The sequence below is a fragment of the Hyaloscypha bicolor genome, assembly GCF_002865645.1.
Source record: "Hyaloscypha bicolor E unplaced genomic scaffold K444scaffold_10, whole genome shotgun sequence".
NCBI classification, from domain to species: domain Eukaryota; kingdom Fungi; phylum Ascomycota; class Leotiomycetes; order Helotiales; family Hyaloscyphaceae; genus Hyaloscypha; species Hyaloscypha bicolor.
Genome location: NW_020194512.1, coordinates 2,064,169 through 2,078,596, shown reverse-complemented (window position 1 = coordinate 2,078,596; position 14,428 = coordinate 2,064,169). Strand labels below are relative to the sequence as shown.

The 14,428-nt window shown below is 49.0% G+C and overlaps 5 protein-coding genes across 5 annotated transcripts; 1 reads left to right on the top strand and 4 right to left on the bottom strand.

Moving 5' to 3' along the window:
* The first annotated feature begins 155 nt into the window (after positions 1-155).
* K444DRAFT_606178 (26S proteasome subunit P45) lies at positions 156-1,905 on the top strand. The gene is made up of 4 exons (XM_024878930.1): positions 156-397; positions 447-488; positions 539-637; positions 684-1,905. Exons 1-4 carry the CDS (start codon positions 243-245, stop codon positions 1,651-1,653), a joined length of 1,266 nt encoding a protein of 421 aa, XP_024744158.1. The 5' UTR covers positions 156-242; the 3' UTR covers positions 1,654-1,905.
* Positions 1,906-2,330: 425 nt separating this feature from the next.
* On the bottom strand, positions 2,331-2,645 carry K444DRAFT_10511 (uncharacterized protein). Its single transcript, XM_024870282.1, has one exon. The coding sequence runs from the start codon at positions 2,552-2,554 to the stop codon at positions 2,390-2,392; it is 165 nt and encodes a 54-aa protein (XP_024744157.1). The 5' UTR covers positions 2,555-2,645; the 3' UTR covers positions 2,331-2,389.
* A 91-nt stretch (positions 2,646-2,736) lies between these two features.
* On the bottom strand, positions 2,737-4,257 carry K444DRAFT_639266 (uncharacterized protein; the record flags this gene model as incomplete). The annotated part of the gene is made up of 2 exons (XM_024884358.1): positions 2,737-4,074; positions 4,246-4,257. 2 exons carry the CDS (start codon positions 4,255-4,257, stop codon positions 2,737-2,739), a joined length of 1,350 nt encoding a protein of 449 aa, XP_024744156.1.
* Positions 4,258-6,175: 1,918 nt separating this feature from the next.
* On the bottom strand, positions 6,176-7,900 carry K444DRAFT_515336 (ATP-dependent RNA helicase dhh-1; the record flags this gene model as incomplete). Its single annotated transcript, XM_024873588.1, has 3 exons — positions 6,176-7,675; positions 7,729-7,801; positions 7,857-7,900. 3 exons carry the CDS (start codon positions 7,898-7,900, stop codon positions 6,176-6,178), a joined length of 1,617 nt encoding a protein of 538 aa, XP_024744155.1.
* A 451-nt stretch (positions 7,901-8,351) lies between these two features.
* Positions 8,352-10,352, bottom strand: K444DRAFT_606175 (prim-pol domain-containing protein). Its single transcript, XM_024878929.1, has 4 exons — positions 9,965-10,352; positions 9,723-9,920; positions 9,228-9,674; positions 8,352-9,175 (listed from the first exon to the last, which is right to left on the bottom strand). The coding sequence occupies exons 1-4, from the start codon at positions 10,300-10,302 to the stop codon at positions 8,554-8,556; spliced, it is 1,605 nt and encodes a 534-aa protein (XP_024744154.1). The 5' UTR covers positions 10,303-10,352; the 3' UTR covers positions 8,352-8,553.
* Positions 10,353-14,428: the final 4,076 nt, after the last annotated feature.

Here is a 14,428-nt window from a genome sequence, read left to right as displayed (position 1 = left end):
AGACAGCCAGCAAGTGAGCCTGTCCGGCGTGATTGCTCACCTCCGGATGCCGATGGCGCTAGGGCCGCTTTAATATTAGCTCAAAATTGGCAAGCGCTGTTCCCAATTCGTAAGGGAAGCTGCCTTCAACTCGCCTCGTCAACCAGTATTCATCACAACCTCCTACGAATTTCACCTTTCCACGAGAATCTTCATCAACGCATATCCCGATCTCTCAACGCACTTATCCTACGGTCTTCACGATGGGGGATGCTATGGTCGAAAATCCTGCAACTCAGGTGCTGCCGCACCGAAAACACATGCAATCCTCGATACCAAACATCGACTCCCTGGAAGGTTTAGGAACGGATGGAAGTGATGAATATTCTACTCTGAAGAAGCTGGAGCGGCATATGGAGTGAGTTGACTTGAGATGGCGCAAACGGACCGTGGCCTAACTCTTGCAGATATATCCAGCTCCAAGAAGAGTATATTAAGGACGAACAACGGTATGGAATCCGAGCCGCTCTAACTCCCAACTGAAGCTGATATCCTACAGGAGCTTGAAGAGAGAGCTGGTCCGGGCACAAGAAGAGATCAAGCGAATTCAGAGCGTGCCCTTGGTGATTGGGCAATTTATGGAAGCCATCGATCAGAAGTAAGAACAACACTTAAATGGCTCCGGGAAATGCTGACCAAATCAGCACCGGCATCGTGCAATCATCAACAGGATCTAACTATGTCGTACGAATCCTCTCTACACTCGATCGCGAAAAACTCAAGCCTTCATCCTCTGTCGCCCTCCACCGCCACTCAAACTCTCTAGTCGATATCCTTCCCCCCGAGGCCGATTCCTCCATTGCAATGCTTGGTCAAGATGAGAAACCAGATGTTACATATGCAGATGTTGGTGGACTTGATATGCAGAAGCAAGAAATTCGTGAAGCGGTGGAACTCCCGCTCACTCAACACCACCTCTATGCTCAAATTGGAATTGATCCACCTCGCGGCGTCCTCCTTTACGGCCCCCCCGGAACAGGCAAGACAATGTTAGTGAAAGCTGTTGCCAACTCCACCACAGCCAACTTCATTCGGGTCGTCGGCTCCGAATTCGTGCAGAAGTACCTCGGCGAAGGCCCACGAATGGTCCGAGATGTGTTTCGAATGGCAAGAGAAAATTCACCAGCGATAATCTTCATCGATGAAATAGACGCCATCGCCACAAAGCGATTCGATGCCCAGACTGGCGCTGATCGAGAAGTCCAGCGTATCCTGCTCGAGCTACTTAACCAGATGGACGGATTTGATCAGACATCAAATGTCAAGGTCATTATGGCCACCAATCGTGCTGACACTTTGGATCCCGCTCTCCTCCGCCCTGGCCGTCTCGACAGAAAGATCGAGTTCCCCAATCTCCGAGATAGACGAGAACGTAGATTGATTTTCACTACCATCGCATCCAAGATGTCCTTGGCTCCTGAGGTGGACCTCGACAGTCTGATTGTACGAAACGATCCTCTGAGTGGTGCGATCATTGCGGCGATCATGCAGGAGGCTGGTCTCAGAGCCGTGAGAAAGAACCGATACAACATCATTCAGAGTGATTTGGAGGATGCTTACTCCGCTCAGGTGAAGACATCTCAGGAAGCGAAGTCGTACGATTTCTACAAATAGAGGGCAGTTTGAGAGTGTTTGTTGGGTGGATCAGGGACATGGGTGGGTGAGAGGCTTGAATGTGTCAACAAAAATCGGAACATTGAGTCTCACAACCTGGCCATTCAGACGAGAGAAATGGGAGGATGGGATTATAAGAAAGGAGATCTGAACTACAGTGATGGCTCAACGCTTCGCATTAGATTCAGCTGTACCAATAATACCAAAAACATAACCAGTCTGTAATCCAATAGATTCTGCCTTCTACATAACACGTGTTTATGTATTCTTGTATGGTGCAATGATTCTTGAATTTTAAATTTGGCATCCACCATTTCCCCACAGCCTCCATGAACCAGAATCCCAGGAATATTTCGATAGTCTGGGTTTTCGGGACTCGGGGGAAGACGACTGTTTAATAATAATGTCAATGTGCCCAGCTTGCAAGGACATTCAAGAGAGGTCCTGACTATGTCTTACACTTCTCGAACACTTGAAGGAAATGGTAAGACCACTTCATATAATATACCTACAAGAAGCTGGATAATATGTCTCGTGAGCGTTTAAATGTTGAGTGCTCCCCGGTACATTTTTATCGGATGTTTCAGTTTTGTCCAGTACATTGCCTCTTTCTCCTCAGCGTGATGGCAATATTAAACTTCCTTTCTTCACTTCATCGATAATTAGCAGCAGAAGAAGGACCTCTAAATCTCAATATCTTTCTTCTATTTCAGCAGATGCGCCTCTACTAGCAGACCTAGTGCTCGCTGCATGGTATCTCGCTCTCAACATACAGTACTAAAATAACAGACCAAACCGGCTGAAAAGCAAAAGCATCGCTAAACGCTATCAAAACAACCAGACGAAGTAGTTTCCGCCCAAACTCCATGTTGATGTTGCTGTTACTCCTAAAAGAGCACATATCCAAATGACTCCCATACCCATCTAAACGCCGTAAAATGCATTTCCCTTGACTCCACGCTTGCTCTCACTCTCGCTCAAACAATCATAAATCATTCCTCCGAAGTCTTGAAGTACCATAGGATGGAATTTCCTGGCTCGCCGACAACATTCAGAAACGTATGCTAACGCTGGACCAAGGCGTTATGCACCGAGCATAATACTCAGCTCAATAAGCAGCCGCACAAACTTCGCGTGCAACTCGATGAAGAAATCCGGTAACCCAACGATCTCCGCTAGCCCTCGGGCCTTCAAACTCATGCCTGCAAACTTGCCATCAGGGCCCCATTTCCTGCCACTCAAGAAGGCGCTAGTAGGAGTGTTGTGGGTGCTGCTACTGCTACCATTTCTGTCATCGCTTCCACTAAGACGAGGACTATTTGCATTTTCAGCGCGCTCGAGTTCTGCTTCGGCGAGGGACTGGATCCATGCAGCTAGGTCTCGGAATGCGGATGAGAGGTAGGAGAAGGTCTGCATGGCTGCTCGTTCGCGGTGCGTGCTGAGTGCCATTAGTGCATAGACGCGTCTCCGGCCACGGGCATTGGGGTCTGGTATTCGAAATATGTAGGCCGTTGTGTATCCTGCGAGAGGGTCACCGAAGAAGATAGGACCACCAGAAGTTGAGGCGGATGAAGGACCGGTTGAAAAGGGGTTGTTCATGAAAGGCGATGCTGGGGAAGAAGTGAATTGTGTCGACGAAGGAGGTAGGGTCTCGCATGAGAGAGTACGGAGGCAGGATTGTCGGATGATAGAGAAAGAGGTGGGAGCGAGTGGTTCGTGGGTCGAAGTGTAGTCTAGGTAATGGTCATGGGAGATAGTAGAGTTGAAGGACGAGTTACTAGAGGATGTACCGGCGCGGATTAGAGTGCGTGAGCGGGTTCTTCGGTGTGTAGGCTTGGATACAATGGCGTTCTCGGAATCGGAGGAGTTGCAAGAGTCGGATTTGGGAGGTGAAGGTTGTTCCGCAGGGACAGAGATTCGCTCACAAACTTTCCTGGTTCGAAGGATTGGTCCGCTGTTATCCATCTTACTTGCAGATGACCCTTCCTTCGTCTTCTTGGGCAGAGTGAGCGCGCAATTCTCGCAGGGTATGGCCCTCTTCCTGTCGTTCTCATCGTAGGTCTTCCGGAAGCTCGAGTCGCGTCGATAATTATTGGGATTCTGTGCCATCTGCAATGCTGCAACTCGAGGACTCTCTGGTGGGGTCTCAATGGCAGAAGTCGACGCTTGAGCCTTGGATGCTTGGTAGCGAAATGCTGAGTATGCTGCATTCTCCTTGTCCGACGACGACGAATTGGTCCTACTTGCGCCCCGCGATATACCTGCCGACCCATCTGTAGGATTGACCGACCGTGAACTCGTGCTTGGTCGTCTTGTGCTCAAACTCTCGTCTTCAAAACAAGACGTGCAGCTCACTGCCAAACCCTCGGTCACCATCAGTGGGGTGGGACCATGTGTGTCGCAATAATGCGCCAGACATAACTGCAGAAGATATAGAGATTAGCACAAGGTCTTATGATAGCAGAGGGCGCAGCAATAATGCGCCCATGTCTGCGATTGTTGCGCCATCAGGCAAACGCAGAAGCAGGGCCGGGCACGGTGGGGCAAAGGGAGCGCAACAAAGTTGGACCAAAGCGGATAGATATATCTTACAATCGACGACATAATTGGATCTTTCCTCCCAGTTCTCTAGTTCCCTCAATAAGGCCTGCGAAGCTGCGGATGCTTGCGTGGGGTTTCACAGCACTACGCACTGCTCGAAGAGAGTTGTGATGTTGTCAGGGCCAGAGGAGTTGGAAATCATGAAATTCTGGCCGGTAGCTCGCAGGAAGTTAGTCCGGTAAATGGCGGCCGAACGTCACTTTGGGCAGCACTGAATCAAATGTCTCAAAGCCCGAAGAATAACAATTGCTAGAAGGGCAGGAAACAAAATGAAGTATGGATGGAAGGAAGCTTCGAGGGGTCTATTAGCAACTATATGGCAGCCAACTGGTGTCCCCCGTCCTTCACCGCTATGTACCACACACATAATCAACCCCCTTTCCCTTTCACGTGGAGGAGGATCCCCGTCGCGCTCCATTTAGCCAAAGTACATGGCATGCCATGTGCCATTCCAGCCACAGGGTAATGCTGGATGCTGAAAGGATGCTCGGGAGCCGGAACGACCCGGATTGCGACTCTGGAACTGTTGCGCGCAGGAGGATCTGAGCAGTGACATTGTGGAATGCCACGGTCAGCACTCAATCAAGCTGCTTTGCAGGCCTGGGCGGCCATCTGCAAGAATCCCCCTTTCTGAGGATCTCTGAGGATCTCTGAGGATCTCTGAGGATCTGCAACTCGAGCTCGGGCTCCGGGAGGTTATGGCCCGGCTTCGAGATCAGACGAAAATACTGTAGTTGTTGGTGCAACGGTTCCAGGCGTTCCTCCACTTTGCTTATCGCCGTGCATTGGACTGGCACACCCTGCTGTGCACACGACATAATGGCCACCAGCCAATCAAGGCGCCGTCAGATCTCATTTCGAGTCAACGGAGAGTCCTTGAATTTCAGCCCCGAGTATCACAACAACCAAAATGAAATCCGTGTCCCGGTTGCACGTTCACCCTTGCTCGTCTCATTCGGCCTCGGACAATCATCCTCCTTCCTCCTCACACCCAGCCATTCATCGGTCCCGGAAAAGCTCCTCGGAATGGCCCGGACAGTCGGGTGTTGCTGCAGAACACCTCGGATGAAGGCGTCCACATCTGGTTCGAAAGGGGTAGCACTGAAATGAACAGTCCCCAAGAGTATCACGCGGATTCAGCCAGCGGACTTGGGGGGTTAAAAGTTGCATTTGCTAGACCTGATACATAACCATCGAGCCAATTCGATACGAGCCATGAACCCTTTCCAGCACTCCCCAAAGTTGTTTTTGGTTGTTTTTTGTTTTCTCATTCCTTCATCCCAGATGTCAAGCTCATCGTTTCTGAGCGTACGACGAGTAACCATTATTGTCCTGCTGAACCACACCCACCAGCGCCCCTTTCCCCATCCACCACGCCCTCATAATGATCGGGTATCATAGCACCGCCCCGCTAAAACATGCCCCCGATCCAGCATCATCAAATCTTCCGCCATTCGCTCATAAATTATGAGCTCAAAACCAAAGTAAACAGAGCTATCTGCCGACGCCAGCCAGTCATGCCCTTCTTGCAAGAACAACCCAGACTCCAGAGATCACTCGTGCGAGCGACCTCGCCCAAACGCCCACATACGCCACCCAAGTCATAATATCAGGTCGAGGTCGCTGAACTTTTGCTGTTCGTCGATACCCATCTGACGAGAGGGGCCATCCCATAAGGTCCGTGAAGAAAAAGAAAGTCGTATGTTACAAGCACGATAACCACCGCCGCGCAGAAGACGTCCCTGCATCTAAAGCACGAGGGCAACTATGGAACGAATCCAGACGTTACCTAATATGCCAGGCACGAGAGATCTCATGACGACTTCGTCTCGAGTCTATCGCAAAAGATGGAAAAGAAATGAATATGTACAATATCAAACACCGCCCTCCCCATAATCCTGAAAGTGGTGGTGGAGGAAGGCTATTGAGTTGGGGTGCCTTGAGCACGACCACCTCTCTGACCTTCGTAACCATTCGATCGTTGGCCTTGACCACCCTGACCACCACCTCGTCGGTTCGTCTGTTCATATCTGCCGGTGCCACGTGAGAAGCTTTGGCCTTGACGTTGGTTTTGTGGTTGCCTCTGGCCTTGGATCGACCCTGAGCCATTCTGGCGTCCACCATTATAATTGCCCGAGCTTCCAGTTCGTTGGTTGCCGGATTGTTGAGACGGTTGATCACGAGGAGTGGAATCGCGCCCCGACGACTCACGGCTTGCTGTTGGGCGGATTGTTTGGAAGTTTGATACAGGGCGGGGAATGTTCTCTGGTGTATCGTAGACGTAGAGCTTCTTGTCAATGTTTTGCGGAATAGGCTGAATTTCGGTGCCTAGATCACGCTCGATGTTGTAAAGGTTGAAACGGTCATCCCAGTTGATGAGATTGATTGCAAGGCCAAGATGTCCGAAACGCCCTGATCGACCAATACGATGGAGGTAAGTTTCGGCATTCTTGGGGAAGTCAAAGTTAATCACAACATTGACGGCTTGGATATCAATACCACGAGTAAGGAGATCTGAGCAGACAAGATTGCGGCAGACCCCACTTCGGAAGTCGTGGAAGACCCGATTGCGGTTCGTCTGGAGCATGCGAGCATGGCTGTAGAAGCACGAGTAACCGAGTTCGGTGATCTTCTTGGCAAGAAGTTCGACACGATTAGTAGAATTACAGAATATGATCGATTGGTTTATTTGGAGTTTGGAGAAGAGGGTGTTGAGGCAGTGGACCTTCTGACTCTCTTCGACGAACGCATAATATTGCGTAATACCGCGCAGAGTGAGTTCGTCCATAAGGTTGATTTCATATGGATTGTCCATATTCTTGTCTGAAAAGGCCTTGACAGTGATGGGGAACGTTGCGCTGAAAAGCATGACCTGGCGGTCTTTTGGGTGGAATTGGAGAAGTTGTTCAATAACGGGCGTGAATTCGGGAGAGAGAAGTTTGTCGGCTTCGTCCATAATGAACGTTGGACATTCGCTGAGATCAGCTACACCCTTGCCAGCCAGGTCGAGAATTCGTCCTGGAGTGCCAACGATGACATGAATAGGATCTTGTAAACGGACAATATCATCTCGTAAGAGGGTACCACCAGTCGTGACCATGACATTGATGCCGAGGTTCTTGCCGAGAGTCTTGCAAACTTGAGATGTCTGCATTGCCAGTTCTCGGGTGGGGACCAAGATGAGGCATTGAACTTTGTTGCTTTTGGGGTTTATTCGTTGAAGCGCCGGGATGACGAAGGCTGCGGTCTTGCCGGTACCGTTCTTCGCGCGTGCCAGGATATCACGTCCAGTGAGAGCTACTGGGATTGCCTCCTCTTGAATAGGTGATGGTTTTTCGAATCCAGCCTCGAAGATGCCCATCAACAGCTCTCGTTTCAGACTGAAATCTTCGAAATCAAGGCCTTTAGTGGCAGTGACATCCTGTTTGCCTCTTTTAGAAGAGAGCTCATGCGAGCCTCGGTTTCCGTACATACCTCAGTCTGTTGTCTAGTATCCTTTGCGGGGATGTTGAGTCCTTGCTTCCAGTCTTCTGATGTCGGCCCATCACTGTTTTCAGGTCAGCTAGAGCTCGCAAGTGTACCTTGACGCTATAGGTATTCACCTCAACTTTGTGGAATCTAGTTGCTGTGCTAAAGCGTCAGCCATTGTTGTGGACGTGGTAGTAGTCGGTATGCGCAGATGTGTGGTGATCAGAGAGTGCGAGATTCGAGGTCAAGAATCGACGACGTGGTCGATACGGTTTTATTGATCGTTAATGAGTATCGAAGCTAACATAGACGTATCGCAAGATTTTGGAAGATCGAGGGGCGCTGTCTTGGGGAAGGCGAGCGGAGCCTCAGTCGATAGAGGGGCAGAAGAACAGTGTTTATCTCGTCACGGTAGCGTCGTCGATGGAGTTTCGGTGAACTAGCTTTGACCGCAGGCTTTTGCGCGGGGTTCGAATTGATGGGCAGGCTTCGAGGTCGTGCGATAATTTGTGGTTGATCGAGACTGAAATTGGTTGTGTGGGGGAAATCTCAAGCTGAGGTTGAGCAGTTGAAGGCTCTCGAATTTGAACTTTAGCGATTCACGCTAGTAGCAGGTGTACACGTGACCAGGAAGCAAAGGGCGAAGAAGATTCTAGGCAATCTCCCTCAGTAATTATTTGCTGTTGCCTACTGGACGATTTACACAATAGCAAAGTACGAAAGTACTATGAGTAATGTAGTCATCGCCCTAGCATTCCATTCTTCCAATCATAACAGTCGTGTCTAACATACACACAGTACTCCGTACACGCCGGACTCCAAAGACCCCTCTCAGAATTCCATAACATCTCCATTCTCCTCACGCTCACGCTTAATTTTGACGTCCTTCTCGTCTTTCATTATTCCAAGCACAAATGACCTGAAATACTCAACGTAAGGTTTCAGGCTCGTCTTCTCCCAATCCTGGATGGCTTTTCCGTCGTTCTCCTCTTCCGGAGCCGTCCATTCATCAATTTCCCGAAGGAGATCAGTCACAGTAGGGACACTAAGGGGATCGAAGTCTTCGCAGTGTTTGGTGTTGATCGGCACACAAACTCTGCCTGTGCCAGGATGGACAACAAATGGGCTTTTCAGCAAATGGTTGAGGTGTTTGCTGACTTCAATATCCAACCGTGGGTACGTGTACTCGAGAACAATATCCTGCTTTGCGTCAAGCAGAGCCTTTGCATCCAGAGATTTACTCATGCCGCTCTTTGCCAAAGCATCGATATCAGTCCACTTGGCTGTAGAAGCTCGACCTGGAGCAGAGTTCCACTTTTTCCGTAAGGCTTCGTTCAAAGTTTTGTCGGGTAGGAGCTGTAGGAGGCGGTCGAACTTCTCATCTGTCTCCCAAGGATCTTGGTCATGAAGGATGTCGGTTTGGAAATGTGATTTGAGTATGTCGAGACTTCGCCTGCAAGTATATATCAGTAACTGACTCAAGCTATTAGAAGAGGATAACTGACGCAACATGGGGGTGTAACGGTCTTTTGATATTGACCCTCTTGCCGCCCTGCGCACCACCCTTGATGACTTCTAGGTACCCTGCAAGTGCCCTCCGCTTCTGGTCATCCATTTGCCGGGCCTTCTTGTCACACACCCACGCATGGGCTCCTCGCCTTCCCGAGTACACCCACATAATGTGCTTGAAGCCAAAATCATCCCGTAAAGCAACGTCAATAACCTTGATGGCCATTGTAATGAACTGCCAGCACTTATTGCAGATGTTTGCTTTGTCACAACATGTGCGGATATCATCGTAATCTGTTAAATCGATATCGAAGCATAGCTCTTTCGCAATCGGCTTGAAGGCGGTCGATTTTCGGAGTGTTTTTCGATCGCGAGGATTTGTACTGTAGACTGGTCCAATTTCGAATCTGGAAGGCATAAGGCGGAGGACGTCTTTGCGTAGACTTTACTCATTAGCATATGTCATAGTGTCTTATTCATCCGCAACTCACAGGTCGTGTGTAGGAAACGATTGGTATCTCAAATACGCATCATTCTGCAGGGTAAACGCGAATTCTCTGTGGCCAAAGTCTGTCGAAGGCGTTGGGGAATGATTCAGCCATTGGAAGAGATAACGCCACGGAAACAACCGCTGATAGAACGATCTCATCACTTCTGGATCAGAGGCATTCGAAGTAGGTCCAATGTGCCTAAAAAATCAGCGAAAGAACGTGAACCGAGTAAAAGAACTTACACAGGAGATGCTGGTGCCTCCGGCGAACTTGATATCTTCACACCCTGACCCGTTGAGCTCGGGAATTCCTCGTCGGAATCCATATCTGCAAAAAGATCTTCGAGCTTGACTTCCGCAGTAGTCTCTACCTTGACTAGAGGCTTCTCTCCAGCAGCTCCGGCATCAGTCATAGTCATGTCTTGATCATAGCTGGTTTGGCTCTCCCCGATGGGACCAAGGTTGTCTGCAACAGCGGTACCTTCGCTCTCTTGGGTTTCAACATTATCTGTCTTGGGCTCTTCGATATTTGCAACCTGATCAGGGGATGCGGGCTGCTCTGGCGATACGGAGTGGGGCATTGTGATTGCGATATGAACGAATTGATTTCTAGACAAAATCAACAACTGAGGGTTTGGGAGAGGTTGATAAGGACGACGCGTTCCGACGCGTAGAGTTAGCGCGTTCAGTGGAAGTGGCCGCTTTTAGGCCTTGTCATCTGTCTGTTATCAAGGCCAGCAATTCCATTTGTATCACTTCCTGTGGATATGGTTGGATATGATAAACTTCACATACAACATTCCTTCTTTTGGTTAATTTATTTTGTGCTTGAGAAAAGCAAATGATGGATGTAGATTCTGGCCTTGGTGGAGGCTGATTAAAGTCAAAAGCGGCCACTCACCTCTCGGCTGTGTGGTTAGCGAGCCCCTGAATTTAAGGCTCTGGAAAGATTTGGCGCATATCAAACATGACAAGAGTTGAGATGTGAGCCTCTCTCGCCGTCATCAGAAAAGGGGGCAATGTTCTCCAATATTCCAGATTGAAGTTGGAGGACATTTTGCTGAACTTGGAGATGGTTGAGATTTATCGTTTGAAAATCCCAAGATGTTCGAAGAAGGTAGATCTAGGTGTACCATATCTCGAAGGAACATTTGTTAGGGGGCGTTCTACAATGGCCTAGTTAGACATTGAATATAGTGACACTTTCTTGTCCATGTGAGGCCCTATGATGGTGAGACTAGGTCCAAGCCAAAAGATATCTCGAGCAACCAGTTTAAAGATCGCTTCTGAAGAGACCACAAAGAGCATCTACTAATTGATTCCGTATTTCCGTAAACGTACGCTAATGCTAATTTTGATCTGCCAATTTCCAACAACGATACGGAGAAGCAATTAGTCAGCCGACTGAGCTTGAACCAAAAATATGTGATTGTGTATTTTTACTGCTTCTCCCATGATCGAACGATCAACTCAAAACACTAACGCGATACCCTTGCCTGTGCGAAATCATAATACCCAGGATTTTTCAGCACAATCTCTTTGTCCCACGGCTTCTCCGTGATCTCAAAGACAATTAACTCAGCATGCACCCAATCCAGTGGCCTTCACTTTCGTGAGTTGAAGGTTCCCCAACACCAACTTTCTCCTAGTCCTCCAGCCAGTCCAAATCACCTTTCCAAATTAAGGTACACTCGGGATTAGAGCGCCGATCGAGACCCGAAGTGCGAAAGATGTAGACCATTGGCATTTGGCGAAGAGTGGACGAGTTGCTCGTGCGCATGTAGATAAGCTTTGTGTGTTCAACTGGGAAAGGCATGCTGAACCGACTTCGACCCAGAATGTTGGGGTCTGATCGCGGCATTGAAGAGTGCTGAGAAGCGAAACTTCTCGGATATGAGAAGAAGATGGATAAGAGCGTTTCGATGCTGCTGCGGCAGGATTTCCAGCCAGCAAATTGTGTGGGAAATGGAAAACGGGACGCTGATGTTCCCAAGCAGGGTACCTGCGTTGGGGACGGGACTGGAGGGGGCCGTAGGAAGGAGTCATCCAAAAAGATTGCCTGAGCTAGCCGGATTGTTTCGGGTAAGACTCTGTCCGGTACTGGAAACGTCGAGCGAAGAGGGGGGAGCAGTTCCCAAAAGAGAGCCTACTGGGAACGAGCTTTGAGATTGGCGAGGTGCCAATACGCTATTGCTCTGATGTGAATTACTGTTGCTTAATGGTCCAAATAAACCACCTGATAAAGCGGATCTAAAAGCGGAAGTATTCTCTGCAATCGTGCGACGGTATTGTGAGTTGCGAAAGAATAGATGAACTTTGCAAGGGTTGTGAAGCTCTCAACTTGCTAGCAGTGTTGGGCTGGGGCTGTAGCGGCATTCTGCAAATTTGTGGTTCTAAAGAAGCTCGATGGTGCTATCCCCTCGTTGAGGTATCCCATTCAAAGCTTGTGGAAGTATTCTGACTACGAAGTAAGGTGTTGTGTATGGACCACACAGCGCTCCTTCTTCGGGCCGACAAAGATGTCAACAACATGCAAAATAACTTGTGAAAGCCATGCTTGTGATGGTGTGGTGGCACCAGACAAATCCTGTGAGGCGGGGTTGTCAATCTTGAGCGGCTATTTACCAAGAGGAAACTTAGAAGGATATTTCCCAGAGTTGGACCTGATCTACTGGAAATTTAGATAGGAATAGTGCGCTCTCTGAGAGGTGAATCAGACCCTTTTTTTTAACCTTGTAAGAAGTAGGGCATTAACTCTCTACAAATTGATTCAACTTTCGGCCAGAATCCCTTTTCTTAAAGACTCTTCCGCCAGCATGAAAATTCCAAGGCAGATGTGAAGAACATTGGAGAATATTCAACAGTTTATTATTAAGTTTTCCATGGCTTCCCATCTGATGCCAGGACTTCTGGAAACCCCGATCGGCTTCGGTATCAGACAAAGAACATCCTGGAAGCTGCAACTAGTCTTGATATGGCACGAGGTAGAGAAAGAAAACCCAAAGGCATGATGGAATTCGCTTTGCACTTGTATAGACAAAAGAAGGTCTGTTCTCCTGACTTCAGAGCGCCTTCCCCTAACCTTTTGAAGCAAGTCTGCTCCCGCCTTGGGAGCTACCATCATCGATCACAAACAACTCTGATGCATCTTGATATGTCAAGCGAGCTAATAAAGCTTAACCATTCTCTGCAAGGCCAAGTTGCAAATACCCATTAACGTTCGCGGATTCTTCACTGATCGTGGTCGGGGCTGTTGCCCTTTCCTCGATGGGTATTCATAATCATACATCGTCATAATATTTGCCCTTCAGCCCTTGAAAGTATGGCTTTTCCCTGCACTCTCCGTCTGCAGCCTTCGCATACCTTTCGGAGCATCCTCACTCTTCCGATAGGGGTCGAATGGCTTTTCTTTCTTTCTGCCTCCCTTTTCGCCATCATGTCGTTTCCCACGAAGGACCGAATCAGCTTTGCTGTAATCAAATGCCTCCTCCTCATCAACTTCTCCTGCATCTTCCGTATCGCCACCTATAGCTGCGGCTGCTGCTGCCTTCTTTGCGGCTCTCTTGGCTCGTTTCTCTGCTTTGCGTGCCACTTTTTCGGCGGCCTTTGCCCGTCCTTCTCGCGCCGCTGCTATGTCTTCAACGGTGATTCTGCTGAGGGTTGGAATGTGAGGTTTACCAGAATCATTCGAAACTTCTTCGTCTGACTTTTCTTCGTCTGATAATGCATCATTCTTTTGTTTTGCTCCACGCTTGATGACAAAAGCTTCGTCTTCCTTCTTTGATAATGTGGTGGGTTCCTCTGGCTCACCGGAAGCCTCTCGGGCTATTGGTCGATCTGCTAAGCCATTGGAGAGGGCAAATATCTCTGATGACAACACAGGTAAGGGAACGGCAAGTCTCAACGTCTCACTGTGTGTTACGGTCGGGCTATCCCATATACTACTTCCGAAAGCTCCTCCCCAAAAAGTCGAACTCTCGCTTCGAAGTTCCGTCCCATCAAATATAGCTACCAACGTCTTCGGTGCAGTGCTTGCTGCGACGGTGGGCAGGTTTGCCTTCGCAACACCACCTACCGAGTCCGGACGAAGCACATCAATCATACTTGGACCACTCTTCCCCCGAGCTTTTGCTGATTTAATCAGAGCGAGCAACTCCCCAGCTCGCGACTTCACGCCGTGAGATACAGGGTGGGCGATACTTAGGAGAGCCACCATGTCTAGAGGCATCAATTTCGCCATACTGAAAAGGACATGCTGTGGCATCACGAAGGATGGGCTGTCATCGTCCGCCCTTGCAATTTGGTCTCGCCATTCATGAACAGCTCTAAAGACTGCAAACTGCTCGTTGCTCAACAGTGCGGGTGTTTTAACCAGTAATGAGTACCAACCGCCAGGGCCTCGTCCGCTTTCTGCATTGTAGATGGTCCGTTCATATCTCAGGAGTGAAGTCTCCTTGGATTTCTGTAAAACAAGTTCAATTCGATTCTCCTCCGGGATTTCGGGATTTGTCTTGTCGATTAATTCGTTGCGCATGTGGTCATAAATGTAAAGCAGGAAGTGCGTGTCAGCCCGAGCGTAGAAGAACATCTCTTCTGGTAGAGGTCTGGGAGAAAATTAGCAAGATTCGAAAATCAGCCATATAATTCTCTTTACCGTATTCTCCAGTCGGCCATCTGGTACTTTTTATCGGCGTCAAAGTCGATGAA